At 41.9% G+C, this 22,167-nt stretch overlaps 1 protein-coding gene across 5 annotated transcripts in view; it reads right to left on the bottom strand.

Moving 5' to 3' along the window:
• Positions 1-2,990: 2,990 nt before the first annotated feature.
• Enpp2 (ectonucleotide pyrophosphatase/phosphodiesterase 2) overlaps positions 2,991-22,167 on the bottom strand; it is a 110,015-nt gene continuing 90,838 nt past the window's right edge. For 3 of the 5 annotated variants that reach the window (XM_026785953.1, XM_005360517.1, XM_026785952.1), the window contains exons 20-26: positions 15,225-15,299; positions 13,866-14,002; positions 11,779-11,914; positions 10,825-10,902; positions 9,348-9,480; positions 7,921-8,077; positions 2,991-3,589 (exon numbers count right to left, since the gene is read on the bottom strand). In XM_026785953.1, coding sequence (XP_026641754.1) covers positions 3,419-3,589; positions 7,921-8,077; positions 9,348-9,480; positions 10,825-10,902; positions 11,779-11,914; positions 13,866-14,002; positions 15,225-15,299 — 887 coding nt within the window. In that variant the 3' untranslated portion in view covers positions 2,991-3,418. The remainder of the gene's footprint in view (positions 3,590-7,920; positions 8,078-9,347; positions 9,481-10,824; positions 10,903-11,778; positions 11,915-13,865; positions 14,003-15,224; positions 15,300-22,167) is intronic. The other 2 variants (XM_005360518.1, XM_013351277.1) reach the window with 1 other exon arrangement.

Raw genomic sequence — 22,167 nt, 5'->3', positions numbered from 1 at the left:
CCACTAAGAGCAGACTGGTCCCTTCAAGAAAATTCCCCAGAGGCTCATTACCAACAGACCAATCTGATAGAAGCCATTAATCAACTGAAGTTCCCTCTTTCCGGGTGACTCCAGCTTGTGTCATGTGGACAAAATAATAATAATAATAATAAAATGATAATAATAATAATAATAATCAGCATAGATGTGATGGATGTATTCACTAACTTGGTGTCAAGGATTGTATCACAGAAGTACATATATATAAACGTTTATCAGAATGTATTCTTTACATATCTGTAGTTTATAAATGCTAGTTTTACCTCCATAGAGGTGGAATTAGAGAGCAATGAAGAAAAAGAAACGGGCAGAAGTGGAAACAGAAGAGGGGAAGAGGGGAGGCAGAAGAATTAAAAGGAAGAGGAAGAGAAGGAAAGGAGATAAAGACGAGGAGAATGGGGGAAAGAGAAGAAAATGATGCCAGAACTCAGTTTTTCCACATTTCACTCCAGTTAGCACGAGTTGCCAAGAGAGGTCAAGGACACTGGCTTCCTAGAAACACAGCCCAAACAGGAACCGCTACCACCCTAGATTAGACCTCCAGCAGAGCTCTCTACCCCAGCTTTTAAACTTGAACATCTGAATTGTGTTTGTCACTGTCCCAAACAATTCCTGGCTTCAAAGCCGCAGGAGATCGCCCATTGCCATCACTACTTCCCACCCACAGGGCGGCCCTGTCCTAATTCAGCAGGGAAACAGAACAAGAGAGCTCCAGCGAGAGAAGTGTAAACAGAAGAAGTCATCTGGGTCTCCCACAGCCACCCTCTTCCCAACCACCACAAGGAACAATGGGACAGGAAGCTGGGGGCTGCGGCTCTTGGGCAGTTACGCAAACCAAGTTGGCACCCAGCAAGCCTTTTGTTCAGAGATTTTTTAAAAGTCAACCCTCTTATAAACAAGGCAGAGTGTTTTCTCCCTTGGGAAAGCATGTGGCTGCTTTTCTGGTTTACCCCATTCTCAGTGAGATCATTTTAGAGAGGCAGTTTCTGAGCCCTTGTACCCGGGTGGGACCACCGTGCTAGTGAGTGGCTAGCAACTTGCTCAATGAGTGCATGAATGGAGTAAGCTCTTGATATATTTTTTTTTTAAAAAAATCCCAACTTAAAATAGCCATCTAGGCCTCATTTTTAATAGAGTCCCTGTCCATTCAGAGACTTTCATAAATAACCCACAATTAATGCCGTGTGTTTATCTGTAAAGCCACGTACTTGAAATATACAGGGGCTGAGTTTGTTTATGAGACAGAAAGCTTTGATCCCAAGACAAAAATAGAGCAGTGGGATTCAAGTAAATTTACCTTGTTCTCTCCAGGAGCCTCAGGTTTAACCCATCTTGGGAAGAGTCTCAGGTGATGCAGAACTCTTGTCTTCACAAGCACTTTGAGAGGCACAATTAACTAACCCCTTCTTCCCAGCAAGGATGCTCTGGGGAGAGAAGCATCTCTTTCATAAGTAGACTCCTTAATTGGGTTTATTCCTGTGTGGATTTCTACCCAGAAGACACAATGTAATTATTCCCTAGTAGGGTCAATATACCAAAATCTTAAGTCACATCTCATCATGCCCAGGCTTGAGACTTGTCAGTTATTCCCCGGTGCCCTTGTGGGGGGATCAAGATACCTTATAAGGCCTTTCGGAACTCCTCTGGAATCTGACCTGGTCCCTGACTACCTAGATGCCACCGTGTTCAGGACGTCTGTTTCAGGTCTTCACACGTATGTTTTCCTACCATCAGTATTTCTTCTCTTGTCTCTGCTTTCCTTGAGGCCAGCTCTTCTCCTGCCCCAAATCCAAACTAGAATGTTGTCTACAAGGTCATTCCCTTTCCCCACCCTTGACACTTGCATGCCTGTCACTAAACTCTAGCACTTTTCAATAGCATCTTTCTCTAACTGAAAAACACGTTTTACGAGTCCAGGAACCATGCAGGGTTTTATACATTGTTTTATCCCTGCTGGCCAGCTGGCAAGTGATGCTCATTACGTCATCACTGAATACAGAATGAATAAGGAACTGTACTCCTGTTCATGTCTACCCTCCTTGCTCTCTAGCCCAAAGCCCAAGCCCGCTCACCACTCACACCTCATTCTTTTCCTGTCCCTAAAAATCCTCCCTAGGCTTCCTGTTTTTCAGGGTTTAAACATAACGCATGCAAAGTAGCAAAGATATGCCTGCAACAGTTGGTGCCCAATAAATGTAACTAAACTTAGCAAGACAATAATCACTAAAGTAGATTTGTGGCCCTGTTTCAAGTGTTGCCTGTAAATTTTCGAACAGTCTTTGGGACCATCTTTTGATGTCATGTTGTTTTCTTTCTTTATTTTTTTTTCACTCGGCACTGTTTCTTCTCTCTTAAACTAATCCATTTTAAAGGATTATTTGTAAAACTTAAAAAACCCATTTTATATACCAAAGAACCAATCGTGATCACCGCCACAGTGGAAACAAAGCCATATGCTTCTATTTAATTTTTAAAAATGATAATACTGGCAGTAATTGGAAATGTGACAATATTATTGACAACATTAATAAGGCAATTACATCTCTTTCCGTAAGGTGATTAACAACTTCAATGACCTCTTTTCTCTATACATCAATATTATTTGAAGTCATAACTATGTGCTTTGAAATCCCATTCATATCATACCCTCTGTCATTGTACTGTGACTAACACCTTGCCTTTGGCAATTCTTCTGCTCTAACTTGATTGGCTGCTCATATAGACTTACTTTCTTCTCTTTACATTCTCTATGGTTCTTAGGTGGATGTTTTATATAGAATGCATGATTAATGCCGTTTTTGTTTTTGTAGGGCAGGGAATTAAACACAGTGTCTTGCACGTATTCAGTCAACTAATGTTATCTATATCTTTAGAAATGTGTTTCTCATGAGCATGCCAACACGTGAAGTAAGCCCGCAGGTTCACAAATGAAACAAAGGCCAGACAGAGCCAGGGGAAATCTGAATGTGTGATTTATTATCGTTAAGATTGGTCTATAAGGCTTAAATACGTCGGTCAGTGTTAACAGCAGATGAATGTAGCTTTACAAAATCAGTATCTCAATACGGAACAGGACTACGTGTGGTAACTGTGCACTGGAAAATTAGTATTTCCTCTCTGCAAATGTTCGGTCTGAAGCACCATGTGGAAGCTTCTGCTTGGATCATGAGCCGCAGTGTTCGCTAGAAGCTCTCTACTCAGAACACAGCTCAGTCTAACTCGAGCATTAGAGGAAAAGTAACAGGTTTACTATGTCAGATTTGGTATAGGATTAAAATACTAAGTGTTTTTTTTTACGTCCTGCTTCAAATTAATAAATACAAACACAATATAAAAATATACACCAGTTGCTGAGAACACACTGCACATGCCCAGAAAGTTAAATCTCGCTCTCGTATGTATGCAGGTATGTCTTGAGGGCCAGAATTTCTGAATAGCTCCGGCTCGTCTTCCGGTAGAAGTCCAAACCAGTGAGGTGCTCAATGTCTCGCACCCGAGCTGTGTGCATCTTCATGAGATCCTCTACCCACTTGGACTCATCCTCCGAGCTCTGCAAGGGAAATGAAGCAGTCAGATTTTTTTTTCCTAGACGAGATTATCTAAATAGTCATTTTCCACACTTCTGCACACAGACCCAAAGCTTGTTGTACCAGCCTGATCTTCCTGTCTCTACTGAATCCCTGTCAGAAATGCCCCCACAATTCCATTTTTGGCAGTAAAAAGCTGTGCCGGACAAATGAGAAATGCGGCACGAAGAGGTGTAGTTCTCACTGGGTTCTCAAAACACAAGACAAAATTAGGAATATTGTGCGGAATCCAACCATTTGATTTTCTTCTCAGCCATTGAACGTAGGGTAGGGTTGAAAGCACCACACACCTAACCTGGGATGCTCTTCTGTCTCACAAAATAGACAAAGAGCTGGTGCCTAGCATAGGAAGCTAGCGAGCATCCCAAGGCTGCTCAGAAGACCCATCAGATTCATCAACCGCCTAGCCAACAGCAGTCAGTGAGTTACTATCTGAAAATGAGTTCAGCTTAAAACAGGTCAGTTGATGTATCTGGCACTTTGGGGCCCAAAAATTCTGAGTTGGAAATGGTGGCTCCACTGTTTCCTTGCTTCAGTGACTTGGTAAAGCTACTGAACACTCACTCCCCAACCCCCCGCCCCAGCTTCATTGATTCACATGGCCACTAATGCTGTCTTCACCATCTCGCTGGGAGGTAAAAAAAATTCAAAGGCAGAGGAAGAAGGAAAAGGAGTCAATAGTAACACCACCAAAGAAGGGAAGGGGGTCTCCTTCTGCCTTAGCTCCTCAAGTAATAACCTCATTGGCAAAACTCCAGGCTAAAACCATGCAAAATGACGGAGCAACGTATTCAATGTCTAGCTTGAAACTTAAAGATGTTTCAGATAAAGAGACCCTTGCTTCTTAAAAATATTTCAATTTGGAGGGAACATTGTGAAGGGGCGTAATAAGATCACGTGAGTGTCCTATGAATTAACCTGAATTAAGCTATTACTCTTCGTTAGTAGCCGGGGGCAGAAAGGACTTCACAAATTATACCACTACCTCATACCTCGGGTCTGAAATGTCCTGCGAGAGTCTTTAGAGAAGTCTACAGGGTGCTGCACAGCCCAGGGCCAAGAATGTTCAGGCATGCCCTCGCCTAACTCTTGACCACTGGCGATCTCAGTGAACCAGCCACCGAGGCCCAGGGACCTGCAAAGGTTTTCTCAGAAAGCTTCAACCCACACAGACCTGGACCAAGGGTAACAGTAGCTCAGGCCAAGTCTAAAAACGTACCGTGAGCTTGTTGGTTCAGGAAACCAATGCCTGGCCATTCCAGGCAACGTGTAGAAATGGCTTTGCAGGCAGAAGCTAGGATTTGGACCTTTCATAACCTGCCCCCCTGCCTAAGCTAACCAAGATTTCTGCAACTCCCAATAAAGTCGAACCTAAATTTAGCCCTACCCGCAAGGCTACTGACCAGTCCTCAGCATCACCGTATAATTAACAAAGTAGGAGGTCTCCTGATGGGTCAAGACCCCCTCAGGGTAAGCATGAGGTTATATTTTGGGAGAATTTTCATATTTTGCTCTTTTGTTGGATTTCTCAATGGTCAGTGAGTCCAATGTTTCCTTTCAAAATGGAGTTCTGTGGGTGTGTGAACAGGCTTGAAAGAGTTTTTCCTAATTCAAAAATCACAGCCAGCTAGAATGGTAAGAATTCAAGGAAATAGGAAAAATAAAAAAAAAAAACAAATTAAAAAAATAACAGAATATTAATGCAATCACAAACAATCATGATTAATTTCTGCACTATTGATAATCATTCTTTTTAAAGTTCGATTTATTATTTTTTACGTTCATGTGTATGAACGTACGTTCATGTATGTCTCGGCACCACCTGTCTGCAATGCCCACGGAATGCAGAAGAAGTGACCAAGCTGGGATCCAAACTCTCCCATCGCCATCCTGCAGTGATTTGGAGGGTTCCCAAAGAACCAAGATATACTGTAAACAGCCTACCGTATGTATAAATGTCTGTGTGACATGTACTCCGTCTTTTAATTTCGGAGCAATTTTGAATTTCATTTTATATGCGTTTGGTTTTACCTCCCCGTGGGTTTTCAGGAGAACTGAGGCTTTCTCGAGGGAAGTACAGTGATGTTCCAAGAGGAATTATGTTCCGCTATGAACAACTGAGACCGAAACATGGAGCTGATGAGCTGACGGCAGGGATCTGTCACTTCCCGTTCCCCCTCTTCTTCCCCCTTCCCAACCACACATGGGGCCCCAGAAATCCTCTGGCTACAGAACTTCTGCCTTCCAGCCTTCTCTTTTAGTGTCTAAGCCCACACCCCAGGTCCAGTTCTGTGACCTCATTCTTATGAATCCTGCCAATACCTTTTGAACACCGTGTTCAACCTCCACCAGCCTAAACTCCTTAGAGCAAAACCTAAAATGTTGCCCTTCTGATGAAAGACTTTTTTCTTGTTTATCTAATTGCACAATAAGAAAAACTCACCAAGTTCTCTGCAGATAACTGCTAATTATCTTTGGAAGTTAAAGTTCCCTATCCTACCAGCTCACCGTCATCTTTTAGTAAATGTAAGTTCCTTAGAAATCAACACACAGGCAGGAGGAAGAAAGAGAGACCTTCCAGAATGACTAGATGACAAGAACAATATATGAAGAGGACCTGCACAATACTTGGACCATAACACACACTTGGCAAATGGGAATAACTTCGACAGCTATCACAACCTGTGTTAATGCAAAGACCACTACAATTTTAAATTTTTGATAACAGGCAATTTTTATAAACATCACCCATCACGTCTTAGCCTTTTGGCTACTATTAAGTGTAAAATATTATCTCTCATCAAATTCGTTATTTGAAAAAAATGTACCTAGCTGCTTATACCATAGTTCACATTTCGATTATTTCTTAAAGTCTTTATTTTGCTTTGAACAGTCAGGGCCTGAATTCTTCATCCATAATTGAAGCCTTTGTCCAGGAGCCACACTGTCCAAGAAGCATGAGGATGATGATCTTCATTGGACCAACCGTTATGGCATTTTATTTTATTTTTACTTTTTTCTGAGACAGGGTTTCTCTGTATAACAGCTGTCCTGGAACTTTTGTAGACCTCAAACTCACAGAGATATTCCTGCCTCTGCCTCCCAAGTGCTGGGATTAAAGGCATGCACCACTTACACCCAGCTGGCCTTTAACTTCTTAGTGTAGGTATTTCTGCTCATGTTTTATTTTCAGCACTATGTGGTAGGCTGCCTACAAGTTTATGGCTGTGGCTAACAGTATTTTTTTCTCCTAAAACACTTTACACAATTTAGGAATTTGAGTGTAATTTATTGACTAACAATCCCATTCTAGAGAGTCTATCCCTGTTCCTTCTATTGGTGAAATTAAAGCATATGGGCTATTACTTCTAGAATCAAACCTGCAGCAAAGAGTTTCCAACACAATAAACATATATGAAGAGAATATATGACTTGTCCCTGAGTCTTAAATCTGTACACACAGCCTGGTCTGTCTTCCTGCTGAGGGCTGTTCCTTTTTGTAAATTTAATATATCTTATTTATTTTATGAGTATGGGTAATTTCTTTGTTTGGATGTCTGAGCAACAGGTATATGCCTGGTGTGTCCATAGAGGCCAGAAGAGGGCACTGGAATCCTGTGATTGGAGGTCTAGGTGATTATGAGCCATTATATCGGCGCTGGGAATTGAACTCTGGTCCTTTCGAAGAGCAGCCAGTGCTCATAACCACTGAGCCATCTCTCCAGCCTCTGCTAAGGGCCTTTTCATTATATTATTCTGCTTCCTAGCGCTCTCCATGTGAAAATAAACAATACAGGAGTCCTGTGTGCTGTGAGACAGCTGTTGTGTTTTCCCATAGCTAGCAACAAACGATAACCTGACTAATAAGTGCATGTGTGCATGTGTTTTAAAAACTTTTATTATGGATGTTTCTAAGCATCCACAAAAGAAAAGATTGATATGGTAAATATTTTTGAACTCTTATTCTATCTCTACTATTATCAAAATGTTACTATTTTCCCTTTTGGTGCCTCCCTTTTGTGAAGAAAAAAAAAAGTTCAACATAGAAAACAAATAGAACTGTGTTACATATATACACATATGCACATGCACACACATGTACACACACACACTAAGAAAACAATACAAAATTATTATTATGGAATACCAGGTCCCTATATATGCAGTATAGTTCTACTTGAGCCATTCCCCCTTTCCATCTGGCTGGGTGATCCATGTGCCTCATTCTGGTTCAATAGTGGGGGTACCAATTAGTCTGAGAGCTCAGCCTGGAGGACTCTGCCTCTGAACTCACATTGCAACTTTCGTCGTTGTCTGGCCGGTGAGGAAGGATGAAAGAGGACACAGAGAGGGGACCATCACACTTGTCTGCGGGCTGAGTGAAGTCCAGGCAGCTGGTGATGATGCTATAGTAGTGAGTTGGAACAGGAATAGAGCTGCCTTCCACATACCTGAACCAGGAAAGTCAGTAAAATTACAAGACACATCAGAATGTTCTCTTAAAACTTGCTTACCCATGACAACACCCTACTAGCCTACGTTAAACAAACATGATGTTCTCTCTGCCTGGAATTGTCTCCCTGTCTCTACCTGGTGGAAACAGAAAGGTATTCCAGGAAAATAAACTGGCTGCATTGAAGAGTTGGAGGAAATCAACGGTGTCTAGAATAATGACGTAGAGCAAGGAGCTGGAAAAGTCTATAAAAGACCAATTGTGATGGTTTCTGAGAGCCGGGATCCAGCACTTAGGGGCTGTGGTTTAGGCTGCATTACTCCATTGGAGGTCTGGCAGATACAAAGTGCCAATATTAGATTTGTGTTTCAGAAAGATGACTTTCATAGGTACAGAAAATGGTCCAGAATCCCAAGACATTGGATGTAGAGGAATCACAGCACTTTTAGCCTACACTGAAAGCCTAAACTTGGTACAAAGGAAGCGCTAACATCAAGAGTGGGAGAGGAGCTTCATGCTATTAAATGGGATTTCTCCAGTAGAGCAAAGTGTACACATTTAAATCCCTCACCCAGCTTGACACTATAATTTTAATCATTTTTTAAATCTTGAAATTGAGTGAACTTAATTTTGTTTAAAACTATCAAAATGACCAACAATAAATATCTGTAATTAAGATGAAATTTCTCTTTTCAATTGCTGAAAAGGAAGTTAATGTCTATACTATTAATTATCTGTATTTCAAAATAGTATTTTGTTTGCTAAGTATCTATTTTATTTATACACTCTGTGCTGACTTCTGACTATTTGTGCATGTATAAATGTACTAGACTACATATTCTTATAAGCACAGTGTTTACCTTACCTTTTTATATCCAATAGTACCAATAGGAGAGAGATAATTGGATTCAACCAAGGTCTTTATGCAACTTTTTAATAAGCCATACTGACTCAGAAGATAGAAAAGATTCCAAAACTCTCCAGAAAACATAAAAATCAATTAAAATCACAATTTGGCTACTGAAGAGTCCCTGAGGAATAAATGATAATTTCAAAAATATTGATATCCTTTTCCATCACAAAAATCAAAATTTTATTCTAGCTACTAAAGCCACACTTAATCAAAGATCGAAGACCACTAAAGATCTTAATAATGAGATTCAAAGACAAAATATTTAAGGGCATGAACTCTTCTCTAGCATAAAAATAACCTTGAAGGACTCCTTAGAATTCAGGCATCTCACACAGAACAGAAAAGAGAAGCTCACTGTTTGATTTCATCCTCAGTGTCACGTAAGCCATCGTAATTGTAGTCAAAAACTGGTCCACTTATTACATTGACTCCATTCCTTTCTGAGGCATATTTCTTCACCAAAACCCTTTGGAAATAAGTCCAGATACCTGTACGAAGACACAGATCAGTCAGTCCTTTGTGCACAAAAACACTTGTTTCAGACAAACTCTCTGTAGGAGGCTTACTTCAAGTGCAAAGTCAGGAGCCAAGAGCAGCTGTGACCATCAAAACCTGTTCTCCAGTTTTATCTTTGTTTTTCACTAAAACTTGTGAAAGGAAAGATAAGAGGAAGCCGACAATGCCAGGGAGGCAGTAAGCCTGGCCCAGTAGGTCAGGGGAAGGTCCCAGCAGAGGCAAAGAAGCAAAGATCTGAAAGCTGAATGGGTTCATATATCTCAGGCAACGTCGCAGGGGCAGAGCATGCCAGATAGAGAGAGTTACAGTGTTAGCAGAAGAGGAAGTATTTTAGCCATTGGGCACGGAAATCTTTAGAGGTCAGACAAAAGGATTTCTGAAGCTCTAGGACTAGGGAATGGGCTCAGTTGGCAGTGTTTTTCTAGCATACACCAACTTCGGGCTTCACTCTCAGCACCGTATAGACCACGTGTGGTAGCAAATGATTGTGCCCAGCATCCAGGAGGGAAGGAAAGAAGGAGATCATCCTCAGCTTCACAGTTAGTTCAAACGCAGCATGGACTGCATGGGATACCCTCTCCAAAGAGGATATGAGTTAAAGGAGATAGCTTCGTGGTTGGGGGGTGTGTCTAATGTGTATGAGGCTCTGAGTTCAATACACACTACAAAAAAAAAAAATGGCATAACCAATGCTCACACTCTAGGAACCAACAGTTGGCTTTGCGGGCCAGAGTATACAGTGTTTATTCAGTTCACAGAATCACTACCATTCACAAATACTCATCTTGTGAACAAACTATATAGTCAAAGAAGCTAAAATAATAACTTGCATAAAAATCATTTGATTTCTATTCTGATAAAAAAGAATATTCATAATCTTCTCCTGGGTTTTAGGGTCAACATTCAGAACAACATTAGCACCCTAAAGGAAAAGGGTGTTCACGGCCTTTGCAGACATGCTCACTACATAAATACAGATGTTGGGAAGGGTGCAAGTGACCTCTAAAGTTCAGTAAGATTCATAAAAACAGAAAGGACTGCAGGTTAGAACATGGCTTAGTTCAGCTCTACGGCTCATGGCCTGGGTCACTTTCTATGCTGTCAATTTCTGAATTATAAGCAAGGCCTAGACCACTGGCCAGCTTCCCTCCCACGCAGGTCAACTGGAGGGAGTTTATATAAAAGGTCTTCAAAGGGCATAAAAGATGAACCATTGCAAGGTATTATTAAAACCAGTATGGGAGGGGGGAAAAAGTAAAGGGTAAATTTAAAATATTTATTTTCTAAGTAATAGTTTATTAGGTAAATATACTTACGCTTGAAAGCGGGATACATTGGAACCATGTTGGTTACAAGGAATGCATCATATTTAGCTTCTGGGGAAGAGCTCAGATCTAAACATCAGGAGAGCAAACAGAATACATTGCTTACCAAGGCTGACATCAACAGAAAAGCAGTCTTTAGACCAACCCAAACAGCTTGAAGCCAGCTTATCTCCTCTATTAGACACTTCCGACTTCACGCCCACTCAGTCGCTTCACCGCCCGCCCTTCACCCCTTCACGCTCTCTTAAAGTATTTACAGCCCTTTTCTTCCTACGGAGTTCTTGAGTCTATAGTTCTCTGATCCCATTACTGTGACTTAGACTCTTTAAAAATGTCATTAAGATAATACGATGTAATTGTTTTTAGGAAATCACCTCTGCAGGACTGTGCCACTAAATAGCCTCCCACCCACGCTCAGGCAAATGACTCTTATTAAACTCAATGGGCCACACACAAAAAGGGGGCGTGGAAAAGGGAGGGAGACTTAGGGAGAAGGTAGCTCCAATCAGGAGGCAGGGTGACAGAGGGCAATGGGGGATAAAAATGACAAAAACACAGCATATAAACATATGGAACTGTCAAATGAAAACCCTTTCTTAAGAAAGAATTAATGTCCTCATAACTTACTATTTCTTCCACATGCCACTTTAACAGTGTGAAGGAGAACACATTTCCCCTATACTTTCGATTTTTCCAGAAGAGCAGGATGTTTATAAGCTGGTCATTTTCAGGCTCAATTTTGGGAGAATTTCACAGCCTCCCAAATGCTTCCCCATGAAGAAACCCTGGACCACTGAAATCCTAACGAGCGAGCTTCAAACTCGGGATTATAAATCCCAACCTGACATGCGCACACATGTACGCGCATGAGAATACACACACACACACACACACACACACACACACACACACACACAGTGACCAGACCCTAACGCTGCAACTTACAGGGAGGAAAAAGGAATCCATATGACATCTGTTTATCATTTTTATAGGCCAAACAGTTCTGACTGAATCCTGGAGACACACGAACGTCAGGGCGAACACAGTTGGTCAGATGCTCCGGGATGCTGGAGACCTCAGCCTGCATGTGGAGTCAGAGACACTCATGGATTGATGCTTTACAGAGATGAGACCAAACAGCGTGGGCAAAGCTAGAGTTTCTCTTATGAACAGCTCAAACCCAAACTTGCAAGCTTCTCATAGTTCATAATCTGATATTTTAAGTCCCTTTAAAAAGTCATTTAAAAAAAATACAATAAGCCTATAATTCTCAATCTCTTGGTTGTCTGCAGTAGAATCTTTCTTATCAAAGTCTGAAGTCGAACAATTTATAAAATGAAAATTCCACAGCTGCAAAGGTCACTGAAGAGCTAAAACCCCTAGCTAGGCCTGGCGGTACACAAGTAAAATCCCACCCTTCAAGAGGCAGAGTCAAGAAAGCTGCTCACAAAATCATGGCCAGCCAGGTCTGTATAGCAAGTTCCAGATTAGCTGGGCTTATATACCAAGACTCTGCCTCAAAAGCCAAGCAACAAAAGCCAAGCAAATGCTCTTTAAAATAACAGACAAGTGCTGGAAAGACAGCTCAATCAGTAAAGCACGTGGTTTGCAAGCCTATGAGAACCTGAGTTGGATCCTCAGAACCCAAGCAACAAGTCAGGCACAGCAGAGCACAGGTGCGAGCCCAGTGCTGAGGAAGCAGACAGGCTGAGCCTAGCTGTTTGTCGGTCACCCAGCCTAGCCGACTTGGTAAGCACCAAACTAGTGTGAGCCCCTATCTCCAAAAAAATGAGGTGGATGGCATCCATGATGAAACACACACACACATATATATATCTTCTTTTAAAAGCATACATACCTATCTTTCTGTCTCTCTCTGTCTGTGTGTCTGTCTGTCTGTCTGTCTGTCTGTCTCTCACTCTCTCTCTATATCTACTTGCATGTATGCACACATAGTAGAAATTAACAAGATTGTTGGGGAAGTAATAATCTTATTATTTACATTTACAAGTTAAAAATATACTTCTAAGTATATATGCTTGATATATCTAATAGATGTGAATTTCAACTACAAAATAAGCTGTTCTAGTTGCTGATCTGTGGCTTTGCATCACATCCATATGAAGTTCAAACTCCAATTAAAAACGTTTTTTATTAAAATACAAACAGGGGATAGAGAGATCGCTCAGCAGTTTAGAGCACTTGGTGCTATTGCCAGAGGACTTGAATTCTGGTCCCATCACCTACATGGTGAGTCACAACCACGCATAAATCCAGTTCCAAGGGCTCCTATGCCCTCTGATTTCTGAGACATAAGGTGCACATATGTGCATGCAGGCGAAAACACTCACACAGAGACTAAAATAAGGAAATCAAATCTTTTAAATTCTTGGCAACTTTTAAAACTTAAGATAAAATACAAAGAAAACGTTGACAGCAAGGTCAGGCTGAGCATGGTTATATCTGGGGACTTGCTACTTCTCACTAAATCTGATTGCTAACGGAGAACTGCCCTAAAAATTAACATCTATTAAAACAAGCTATAATTTCCACTATACCAAAAGAAAAAAAAAGAGGAAAAATCCATCAAAAAAAACAAACCTTGATGGCTTCTGTAACTATTGGGTAAAATGTAACATGGGAAAAAAGAATCTAAAAACATTATTATATTTCTTTTCAACGCTTACATAATATAGTAGTCAGACAGAACAGTGAATGAAGACTAATTTTAAAAATGTATTGCAACAAAGCAGGTAAAAGTGTTTCCTCCAAGACTGACACTTGAGTTCAATCACAGGACCCACAGAGTGGATGGAGAATACCAACTCCATTAGCTGCCCTTTCCCCTCCATGGGCACGCCATGGCACACTTGAACACGCATGCATGCATACACGAAAAGAAACAAATAATATCACAGTAGATGCAACAGAAGGTTTCTTCAATCAGAAAAACAATGAAGGTCAAATCTATTCATCATCAAAAACACTCACTATACCAAATAAAGAGTAAAAGGCCCAATTTTCTCAATAACCTGCTTAGAAACGGTATATGACATCCAGAGAGGCATCAAGAATATTTCACTATAGCCACTTTCAAAATCCGTGTGGTATAAGATATCGTATCTAGTCCGGTAAAGCACTGCAGGTCGTCCATACAGGAGATGTCTCTCTGAGAAAGAAAGAAGGGGGAAAAAAAAGCTATATTCAACACATAGTCAACTTTATTCCAACTATGAAATAACAGAAGAGAGTCACAATGCCCACAGTCTACAGTTTACCAGCTTACTTATTAATCAAGTTAGTGTTCCTAACACTTCTGTGGTTTATCTGATCACCTTACCAAGGGTCAAAACGACAATATAAATGCTATAGCTAGGAAGAAGCCTTTTGAAACTGTCAGATTTAAAGGTCTGTATAGAAGGAAACATACAGTAAATTCTGCGATGAGTCAGAGATGGGGAGCCAATAGGATTGGATTTTACATCATTAAATGATTTGACCCCTGAAGAGGTTTATGGGGTTAGTCAAGGACTCTGTTAAGAGCAAGGCTCTTTCTTCCCATTATTTGCCAACTGCAACAGAAATGTACATTATTCCAGCATAAAGAGAGAGTAGTTAGCAGCCCTGTGTTGGGCTTGAACTTAAAGGAAAATGTATAGATAACAGAAGCAGGTATTCAAAAGGGTCCCTCAAATATAGATGAGAAGCTCATCTATTACAAAAGAACTCCCTCCCTCTCTTAAAATCCCTGAAAACGGAGTTGGGCTCCTATAAGGAAGCCTTATTTACTCGTTGAGGTAAAAGATAAGAATTCAGTACTCCAAGCCATGGAGAAGCCTGGAGCTTAACTTGTCCACTTGGGAGAGACTAAACTCTCATAAATTTATGAAAACTAGGGTCCCTGTACACCCACATACTTAGAGGTCAGAGCCTAGTAACAGAACTCACAATTCCTAAGTGATTTAGAATGAAACCTGCTGCTTTTACTGTAATTTTTATAAAAGAAAATCTGGCAAGCACTCACTAAATATTATGTATACATGTTGCTTTAATTAAATTGCTACCCTTCTATGCAAGTACTAGAGGAAAAAAAATGTTCAGACAACACTTGGCGAAACCCTCCCAAGTAGAATTGCTGATTTGCGGCAGAGTGGCCAATGCTATCCCAACGTAAGCAACTTCAGGGAAGTCTGGCTTCCTGAGCTTTGAAATAAATGGAGAAGCCTTACTTAAGCTGCCAAGCTTGGGGGCCCGCCCCTAAGAATCAGAATGTACCATAGTGCTATTAAATAAATAAAAATCTAATAAACAAATTAAAAGCCAGCAAATCCAGCAATAGTACTTGGGGACCATAAACCGACCCAGATCTTCTTTTCAAACTCAGACCAAACCTTTTCTAAGTTCAAAATTTCCATTAAGGTTTTTCTTGTTTTCATTTTGGCTGCCTCTGAATTTCCTGGTTGCAGCTGGAAGCAGAAGTATCGGAATTCTTTGAGAAGCTGTTCTCTATCGGTTAAGTTTTAACGCTTACCAAGGGAGCGGGTTTGAACAAGAATGGCCTCCATAAGCTCATATATTTGAATGCTTAGTCACCAGGGAGTGGAACTACTTGAAAGGATTAGAAGGATTGGGAGTTGTGGCCTTGTTGGAGAAAGTCTGTGACTGGGCGGGTGGATTTTGAGGTTTCAGAAGGCCCAGGCTCAGGGCTCAGGTTCTCTCTCTCTCTCTCTCTCTCTCTCTCTCTCTCTCTCTCTCTCTCTCTCTCTTCATTTACCTATGGATCAGGATGAAGCTCTCAACTATTTCTCCAGCACACACCTGTCACGCCAGCTGCCACACTTCCCGACACATTAGTATTAAATTTCCTTTACACTAGTGCCTCTTCACAGCAATGGAAGAGAGACTAAGACACTAGCCTATTCCTCAGGACTCAAGCTGAAGCCTGCTCCCTCATCTGTCCACCTGTGGCACCCCTCCCTAGAGTACCCACCAAACAACAGCTGAGATGAACTACAGTCTTCAGCTCTTCCTTCCTCCACACCTCCTCATTTCTTGGCATTTTCAAGAATAACTTTTCTTTCCCCAGGGGCTGGATTGCTCACAGCATCCCACTTGTAACTGTTATAAACAATTCTATATGATGCATATGATTTCCTTTCCACTAGGGATAATATATATTATTCCTCATCATTCCTGTTACTTGGAGTATGCATTCATGATGGATGTGTGTGTGTGCACGTGTATGTGTGTGTGTGTGTGCATTCATGCTGTGAATGAATGTGTGTGTATCTGTGTGTGTATCTGTGTGTGTGTGTGTGTGTGTGTGTGTGTGTGTGCATTCATGCTATGGGTGTGTGTTTGTTCACGCATATGGAGGTCAACACCAAATATCCCTGTTTATCTCCAGCTTGGTTTTTAGTACAGGGTCTCTCACTAAATCTAGAACTCACTGATTTAACTAGAATAGCTGACCAGCAAGCCCTAAAGATCAACCTGTCTCTGCTGCCCCAGGTCTTCAATTACATGCATGTACTGCCATGTTCACTTTTTACATGTGTGATAGGGATGCCAACTCTTAGGTTACTTGTGGCAGACATATTGCTAATTGAGCTATCTCCCCAGCTTCAATCCTATCCCTCAGTTCTTTGCACATCCCTTCCTTGAACATTTACTAAGCTCTTTCTTTGTACCAGGGCTTGGCCTGGAGAGCGGAGATACCTAACAAAGGCTTAGAGCTCTTGCCCTCAAGAAGCTCACAGTCCAGTGACAATCCTGCTGTCTATAACCAACATGTGGCACAGGCTGCACTGTCTCTGGTACACACACAGGATGAGACATATTACAAACAGGCATAAGCTGCCATGATATTCAAACCAGGGTGACCTACTCACCGCTTCACTTCTGTTGCCCTTGCGTTACGGTTAACAACCAACAGTGCCTGATAAACAATACAGCCCCAAAGTTTAAAATGGAGGAAAAAAAATGCAAGAGACTTGAGGAAAAGGGGAGATGAGACGCGAGATTGGCAAGGCAGCCCGAGGAGCCTCCCCAAGAGGCCTCTCCATCTCTACCCTCCCTGGAGCTCAACACACAAAGATGGGGTTTGCTTCAGAAATCAATCCCACAGCTTCGAGCTATTGACACAGCTGCTGCTTTTTGAACACAGCCAAAAGACAAACATATCATCATCCCATTTGCTTTTTTGTCAATTCCCATCGAACTTAGGAGAAAAAGAAAAAAGTACAATGACATCAACAACCTCCCAAAAATCCAACCAAAATTCCCACCCGGCTCTCCAAAAATCTAGCCAACTCTTTTCGTAGCATAATTATTCATGCAAGGAAGAAGAGAAATCATCTTTGCAAGAAAAAAATACATTTTGAGGTTCGGAATCAAGATTTAGGTTTGACTTTGCCATTGACCGCGAATCACAGGTCCCAGCATGGCCCAGCGGTTAGCCTTGGACATCTCAGGAGAACCACACATTGCGTCTCTCTTCGACGCACACTGCATTTCTCTCTAACAAAATGCTCCTACTCAGACCACCCAACGGACTTGACTCTCAGTCTTCACACGTTAGAATATCTGTTGCAAGGTTAGCCCCTGAGCTCTTTGTCTGCAGCATAGTCTCCAGGTTTCATTTTTAATTTTATCTACTTTGATTTCTAATCTATGTAAGGTATTGACATTGTGAAGATTTGATTCTGAAAATTTTTAGAAACTTTTCATGAGCATGATTGTTGTGTGTATTTATGAGACCTGATTCTAGCAAAAGCTTGCAATGGTCAGATTCATTGACTAGGAAGAGTAATCAGCTTAAATACGTGTGATTTCTTTATGTCAGGACACTGAAATTTTTCTCTATGAGTAAGTACTGAAATACACAGTTAAGTGAATGTGGCCTACTATCGCTGCCTTGCTATGTCATAGAACTTTCGAAGTACTTCTTCCTGTCCAACAGCACGTTAGCACCCTTTAACCAGCTTCTTTCCCATAATTCATACTGTGTGTTTGTGCACACATATGTATAACATACGTGCATGCTAATGATTATGTGCACATGAAGGCCAGGAGTTGATATCAGTTGTCTATTTCTCTCTCTCTCTCTCTCTCTCTCTCTCTCTCTCTCTCTCTCTCCACACACACACACACACACACACACACACACACACACTCCTTGTGCTTTGAGATAGAGTCTCTCACAGAACCTGGAGCTCACTGAATAACTAGACTGGGTAGGAAGGTGTAGAGATGCGCTGTCTCCTCCTCCCCAGTGCCGGGGTTACAGAAGCATGCCAGGTCTGGTTTTTCTACACGGCTCCTAGGCATCCAAACCTAGGTCCTCATGTTTCTTCTCCTGCAGGCACTTTACAAATGAGCCACCTCCCTAGAGCCAAGCCTCTTGGGATGCCCTGATGTGGATCTAGTATAGTCCGAGTCTTCCCCGGGCTGAGTTCCTACTGCAGAGCTTGAGGCACTGCCTTCCTTCCACACCCAAGTTCCCCCAAGTTCCCTGTTTACAGTAGCAGCCCCAGCCGGCATTTTAGCCTATGCCAGCGCTCCCGTCCCGATACCACATTTGGCAAAGGATCGTGAGACGATTCTTTTTAAGTGGTGTGGACTTCCCCAGAATTCACTCTTTTTGTCTTCCAAAGTTTAGTCATGCAGGCTGGAGTTTGTGTTTCTTCGTCCGCCTCTGCTTCCTGATTCAGGCTCCAGCAGACAGACTTGGAGCCACATGAAAACCCTTCTCCCTCTCTGCTCTCTTAAGCATTCACTCCCACAGTAACATATGCTTAAAATTTACCACAAAATCTCTACCAAAAAAAAGCCTTTCCTTTTCCTCTGTCCTTCCTCCTTCTTTGCCTTCCAAGCACCTATTGTCCTTCACGGCCATTTCAGCCTCCAAGGGAACAGATTCCACGCTTCTAGTCACAGGTTCTGCTTTTCAACCCCATCATTAAAGCATTCTCTTGTAAGCCGGAGGGTGGTGGCGCACTCTTTAATCCCAGCACTTGGGAGACAGAGGCAGGCATCTTTGTGAGTTCGAGGCCAGCCTGGTCCACAGAGTGACTTCTGGGACAACAGCCAGGGCTACAGAGAATCCCTGTGTCGAAAACAAAAAAACACACAAACAAGAAACACTCTGTTGTAATTCATCTGCTTGCTAAATCTTGCAACAGAACAATCACTTTCTGAAGACAGGAGCTAAATCTGTGTTATAAAGCCTGTCTCCCATAATAACAATCACACGTGTACTTAGTAACCAGTTGACAAACGAATTAAAAAATATATATCTGGGTGTCTACATGTGGCCTGCCTAATAGAATTTTGAGATAGACCAGGCTCATCTGGGTCACCTCTAGTGATGACGTAAATTTACACACGATAATTCGGGTGTATGGCCCACGCAAACTCTAGGCCCTCACTTCCAGCTAGTTAGACTTCGTCCCCCTAGTCTTTTGGGTAATCTCCAGTCAGGTGCTGTCTGCTGCATTATTCTATTAGAATGAAGGAGCGACTCTTCCTAAGCACAAACTCTGCCTGAGCTGCGCCTGCCAAGGTGCATTAGGACTCTGCAGTGAGAACAAGTGTTCACATCTGTCAGCAGGCCAGCAACCACTGTAGCTTGAGACGGTGGCTCCTGATGATCGATCTCCTAAGAGCGTTCTCAGAAGACAGCACAGGGCTTGTGTCGAATCTCATCTCAGCTCTCCCTTGCTCTCAACCCTTGACTTCCCAATGCCCCGTATTGCTCAGAACTGTTGCATCACTGAGAAGCAGAGACTAGAAAGTGCCAAGTTCTGTCCTCACCCAGAGCAGCCATGGTTATAGCTCTAGCTGGTCAGTAAAGGGTCCAAACTGAACTTCAACAGAAGTACACTGGTGGGTACGAGTTATTTAAATGGAGCGCCTATCATCAAGACCTTGAGTTCTACGATAAATCACAAGCGATTGTGGAGCTAGTTACTTTCCAAATGCTTCCTATAACACGTGCACATACACACCCATACTGTGGAAAACAAGAATGCCACCTTCCTTCTTTAACAATACAACTGAATCAGCCTGGTCTACAGAGCTAGTTCCAGGACAGAGAAACCCTGTCTCGAAAAACCAAAAAAAAAACAACTGAATCTTTAAAAAAAAAAAGGAAGTATTTCAGGATTTGAAAAAGGTCCCAGAGATTGCTGAACAATAGTCAAAATTCTTTTACCCATTAAGCAATAACTACTAAGTCATTATATATATATATAAACTTCATATGGTGTGTGAAGTTCCAAACATACATAGGCATTAAAATGATTCGAGTTCCTTTTCATACAAAGGTGATAGCGTGTCCTTGCTTAAGAAAATGCAAAGGGTTTTCTAGCAATGGAGAGGAGACTATGGCAATAATTGCTGGTTGTAGTTCTTCCTCTTCTGGCTATAATGCCAGGATTGCCTGTAAAGAGAGTCAACATTTTCCCTGAAATCCATTCCTTCCTCCGCTGACTCAGTATTACAAGGAAATGAGTTCTCATTGCACAGCAAACCTGCCACTTTTTGTGACCAGAAAACAATGGCCATTATGCAACCCAGACTCAGAATTTACCACCTACCTAGAAATAGTCTGACTTCAGCAAACCGGTCACGAAGATGACAGTTTGCTTCCTCTTTATTTTACAAAGGCTTTGATTGCCTAGAAATCTACACATTAACAGCAAACCAGCACCTAAGACTAATCTAAGACTTTCTGCCCTCAAATAGACTCCAGCTGTTTCACAACTGGCATTGGCAGTTTTCACGTGTGCTCTCCATAGACGTCTGACTTATTTCATAGTGTATGACATTACAACAGCAAGACGGAGATGCTGCAGTCTTATACATGACTTATTCCATAAAATATCAGCCATCTGCATCTCTACTTTAAACCAATAAGCAAAACCAGGACTATGTTACATTTGTACATAGAATATTAGATTTATAAACTGCTTTATAAGGTTCAATACATCTCTGAAGTCAAAAAGTCAAAGTAGTTACTCTGAATACAATACATATGCAGGCATGAGCGTGCATACACACTCACGCATACATACACACACTTGCATGCACACACATACACACATGTGATTTGTATTCTTAAGGTTCTGCTGTAGCAGACACTGGATATTTTGAATGGGAGCCTGGATGTGTGATACATGAGACAGACTCGAAGATGCCCCCTTAGTGCTGTAGAGAAACAAATAAGACAGAGCTAATAGGGTGATGGAGATGGAACTCAAGGAACATAGAAGAGGGACCACAGAGATTTACACAAAGTACAGAATCTAGCCAAAGAAGTGGTTTTCACAGGGTAGACAGCTGGTTTTATTTCAGGTCTCTCATATCCTTAAAGGTTGTTTCCCGTAGGCCATCAACAGACCAAAGGTGTATATGCTACTGCCATGAATTGAGCCTGAAATGTCCCCACAGGCTGGCATTTGAATACTTTCCCCAGCACGTGGTGCTGTATTGGGAGGATAAGGAATCTGAAAGGGGTGCCTCTGGCTGGCAGAAGTATGTTACTAGGAACAGGCCTTTGAAGGTGATAGCCAGGGCCCTGGTTCAATACCTCACTCAGTGCTTCCTGTCTGCAACATGCTCCAACCACTACCAAGGACTGATCTATTCCGTTATGTCTTTTCCTTCAGAGTTGACTGAAACCATGAGCCGAAATAACTCTTTCCTGCCTCAAATTGGAGCTGACAGGAATCCTCCGCAGTGACGCAAAGGTCACTAACTGATCCCACTGTTGTGATTTTCCCCTAGGAGTTTCTGCCGTTCTTTAGAAACCAAGAGCTAAAAACTGTCGATGGTGCCATTCTTTAAGACAAACCAGAGTCCGCCCAGATAAGATCCCAACAATACTGAATGAGGACATATGGCTTGACCCCACAAAACTTGCCCCCACAGACTTCACACAGGTCCCTGTTAGGTCGTCTGTAAATATGGCATGATTATGAAGCTTGGTGTTCTTGTGGGACTCCTAACAGTGAGAATAGGGGTGTCTCTGATTCTTTTGCCTTTTCTTGGGACCTTTGTCCTCCTGCTAGGTTGCCTCTTCCAGACTTGATGAGAGGGTTTGGGCCTAGTCTTATTGCATCTTGTTAGGCCCTGTTTGGTTGATAACACTGGGAGTCCTGTTCTTTTCTCAAGGGAAATGGAGGGGTGGTGAATCTGGGAAGAAAGGTGGGGGAGGGACTGAGAAAAGTGCAGGAAGGGGAGGCTGTGGTTGCCATGTGCTGCATGATAGATAGATAGATAGATAGATAGATAGATAGATAGATAGATAGATAGATAGATAGATAGATAGAT

Source organism: Microtus ochrogaster, linkage group LG3 (assembly GCF_000317375.1).
Source record: "Microtus ochrogaster isolate Prairie Vole_2 linkage group LG3, MicOch1.0, whole genome shotgun sequence".
Lineage (NCBI taxonomy): Eukaryota > Metazoa > Chordata > Mammalia > Rodentia > Cricetidae > Microtus > Microtus ochrogaster.
The sequence above is the reverse complement of the archived record's forward strand: the minus strand, read 5'-3'. Positions and strand labels throughout refer to the sequence as shown.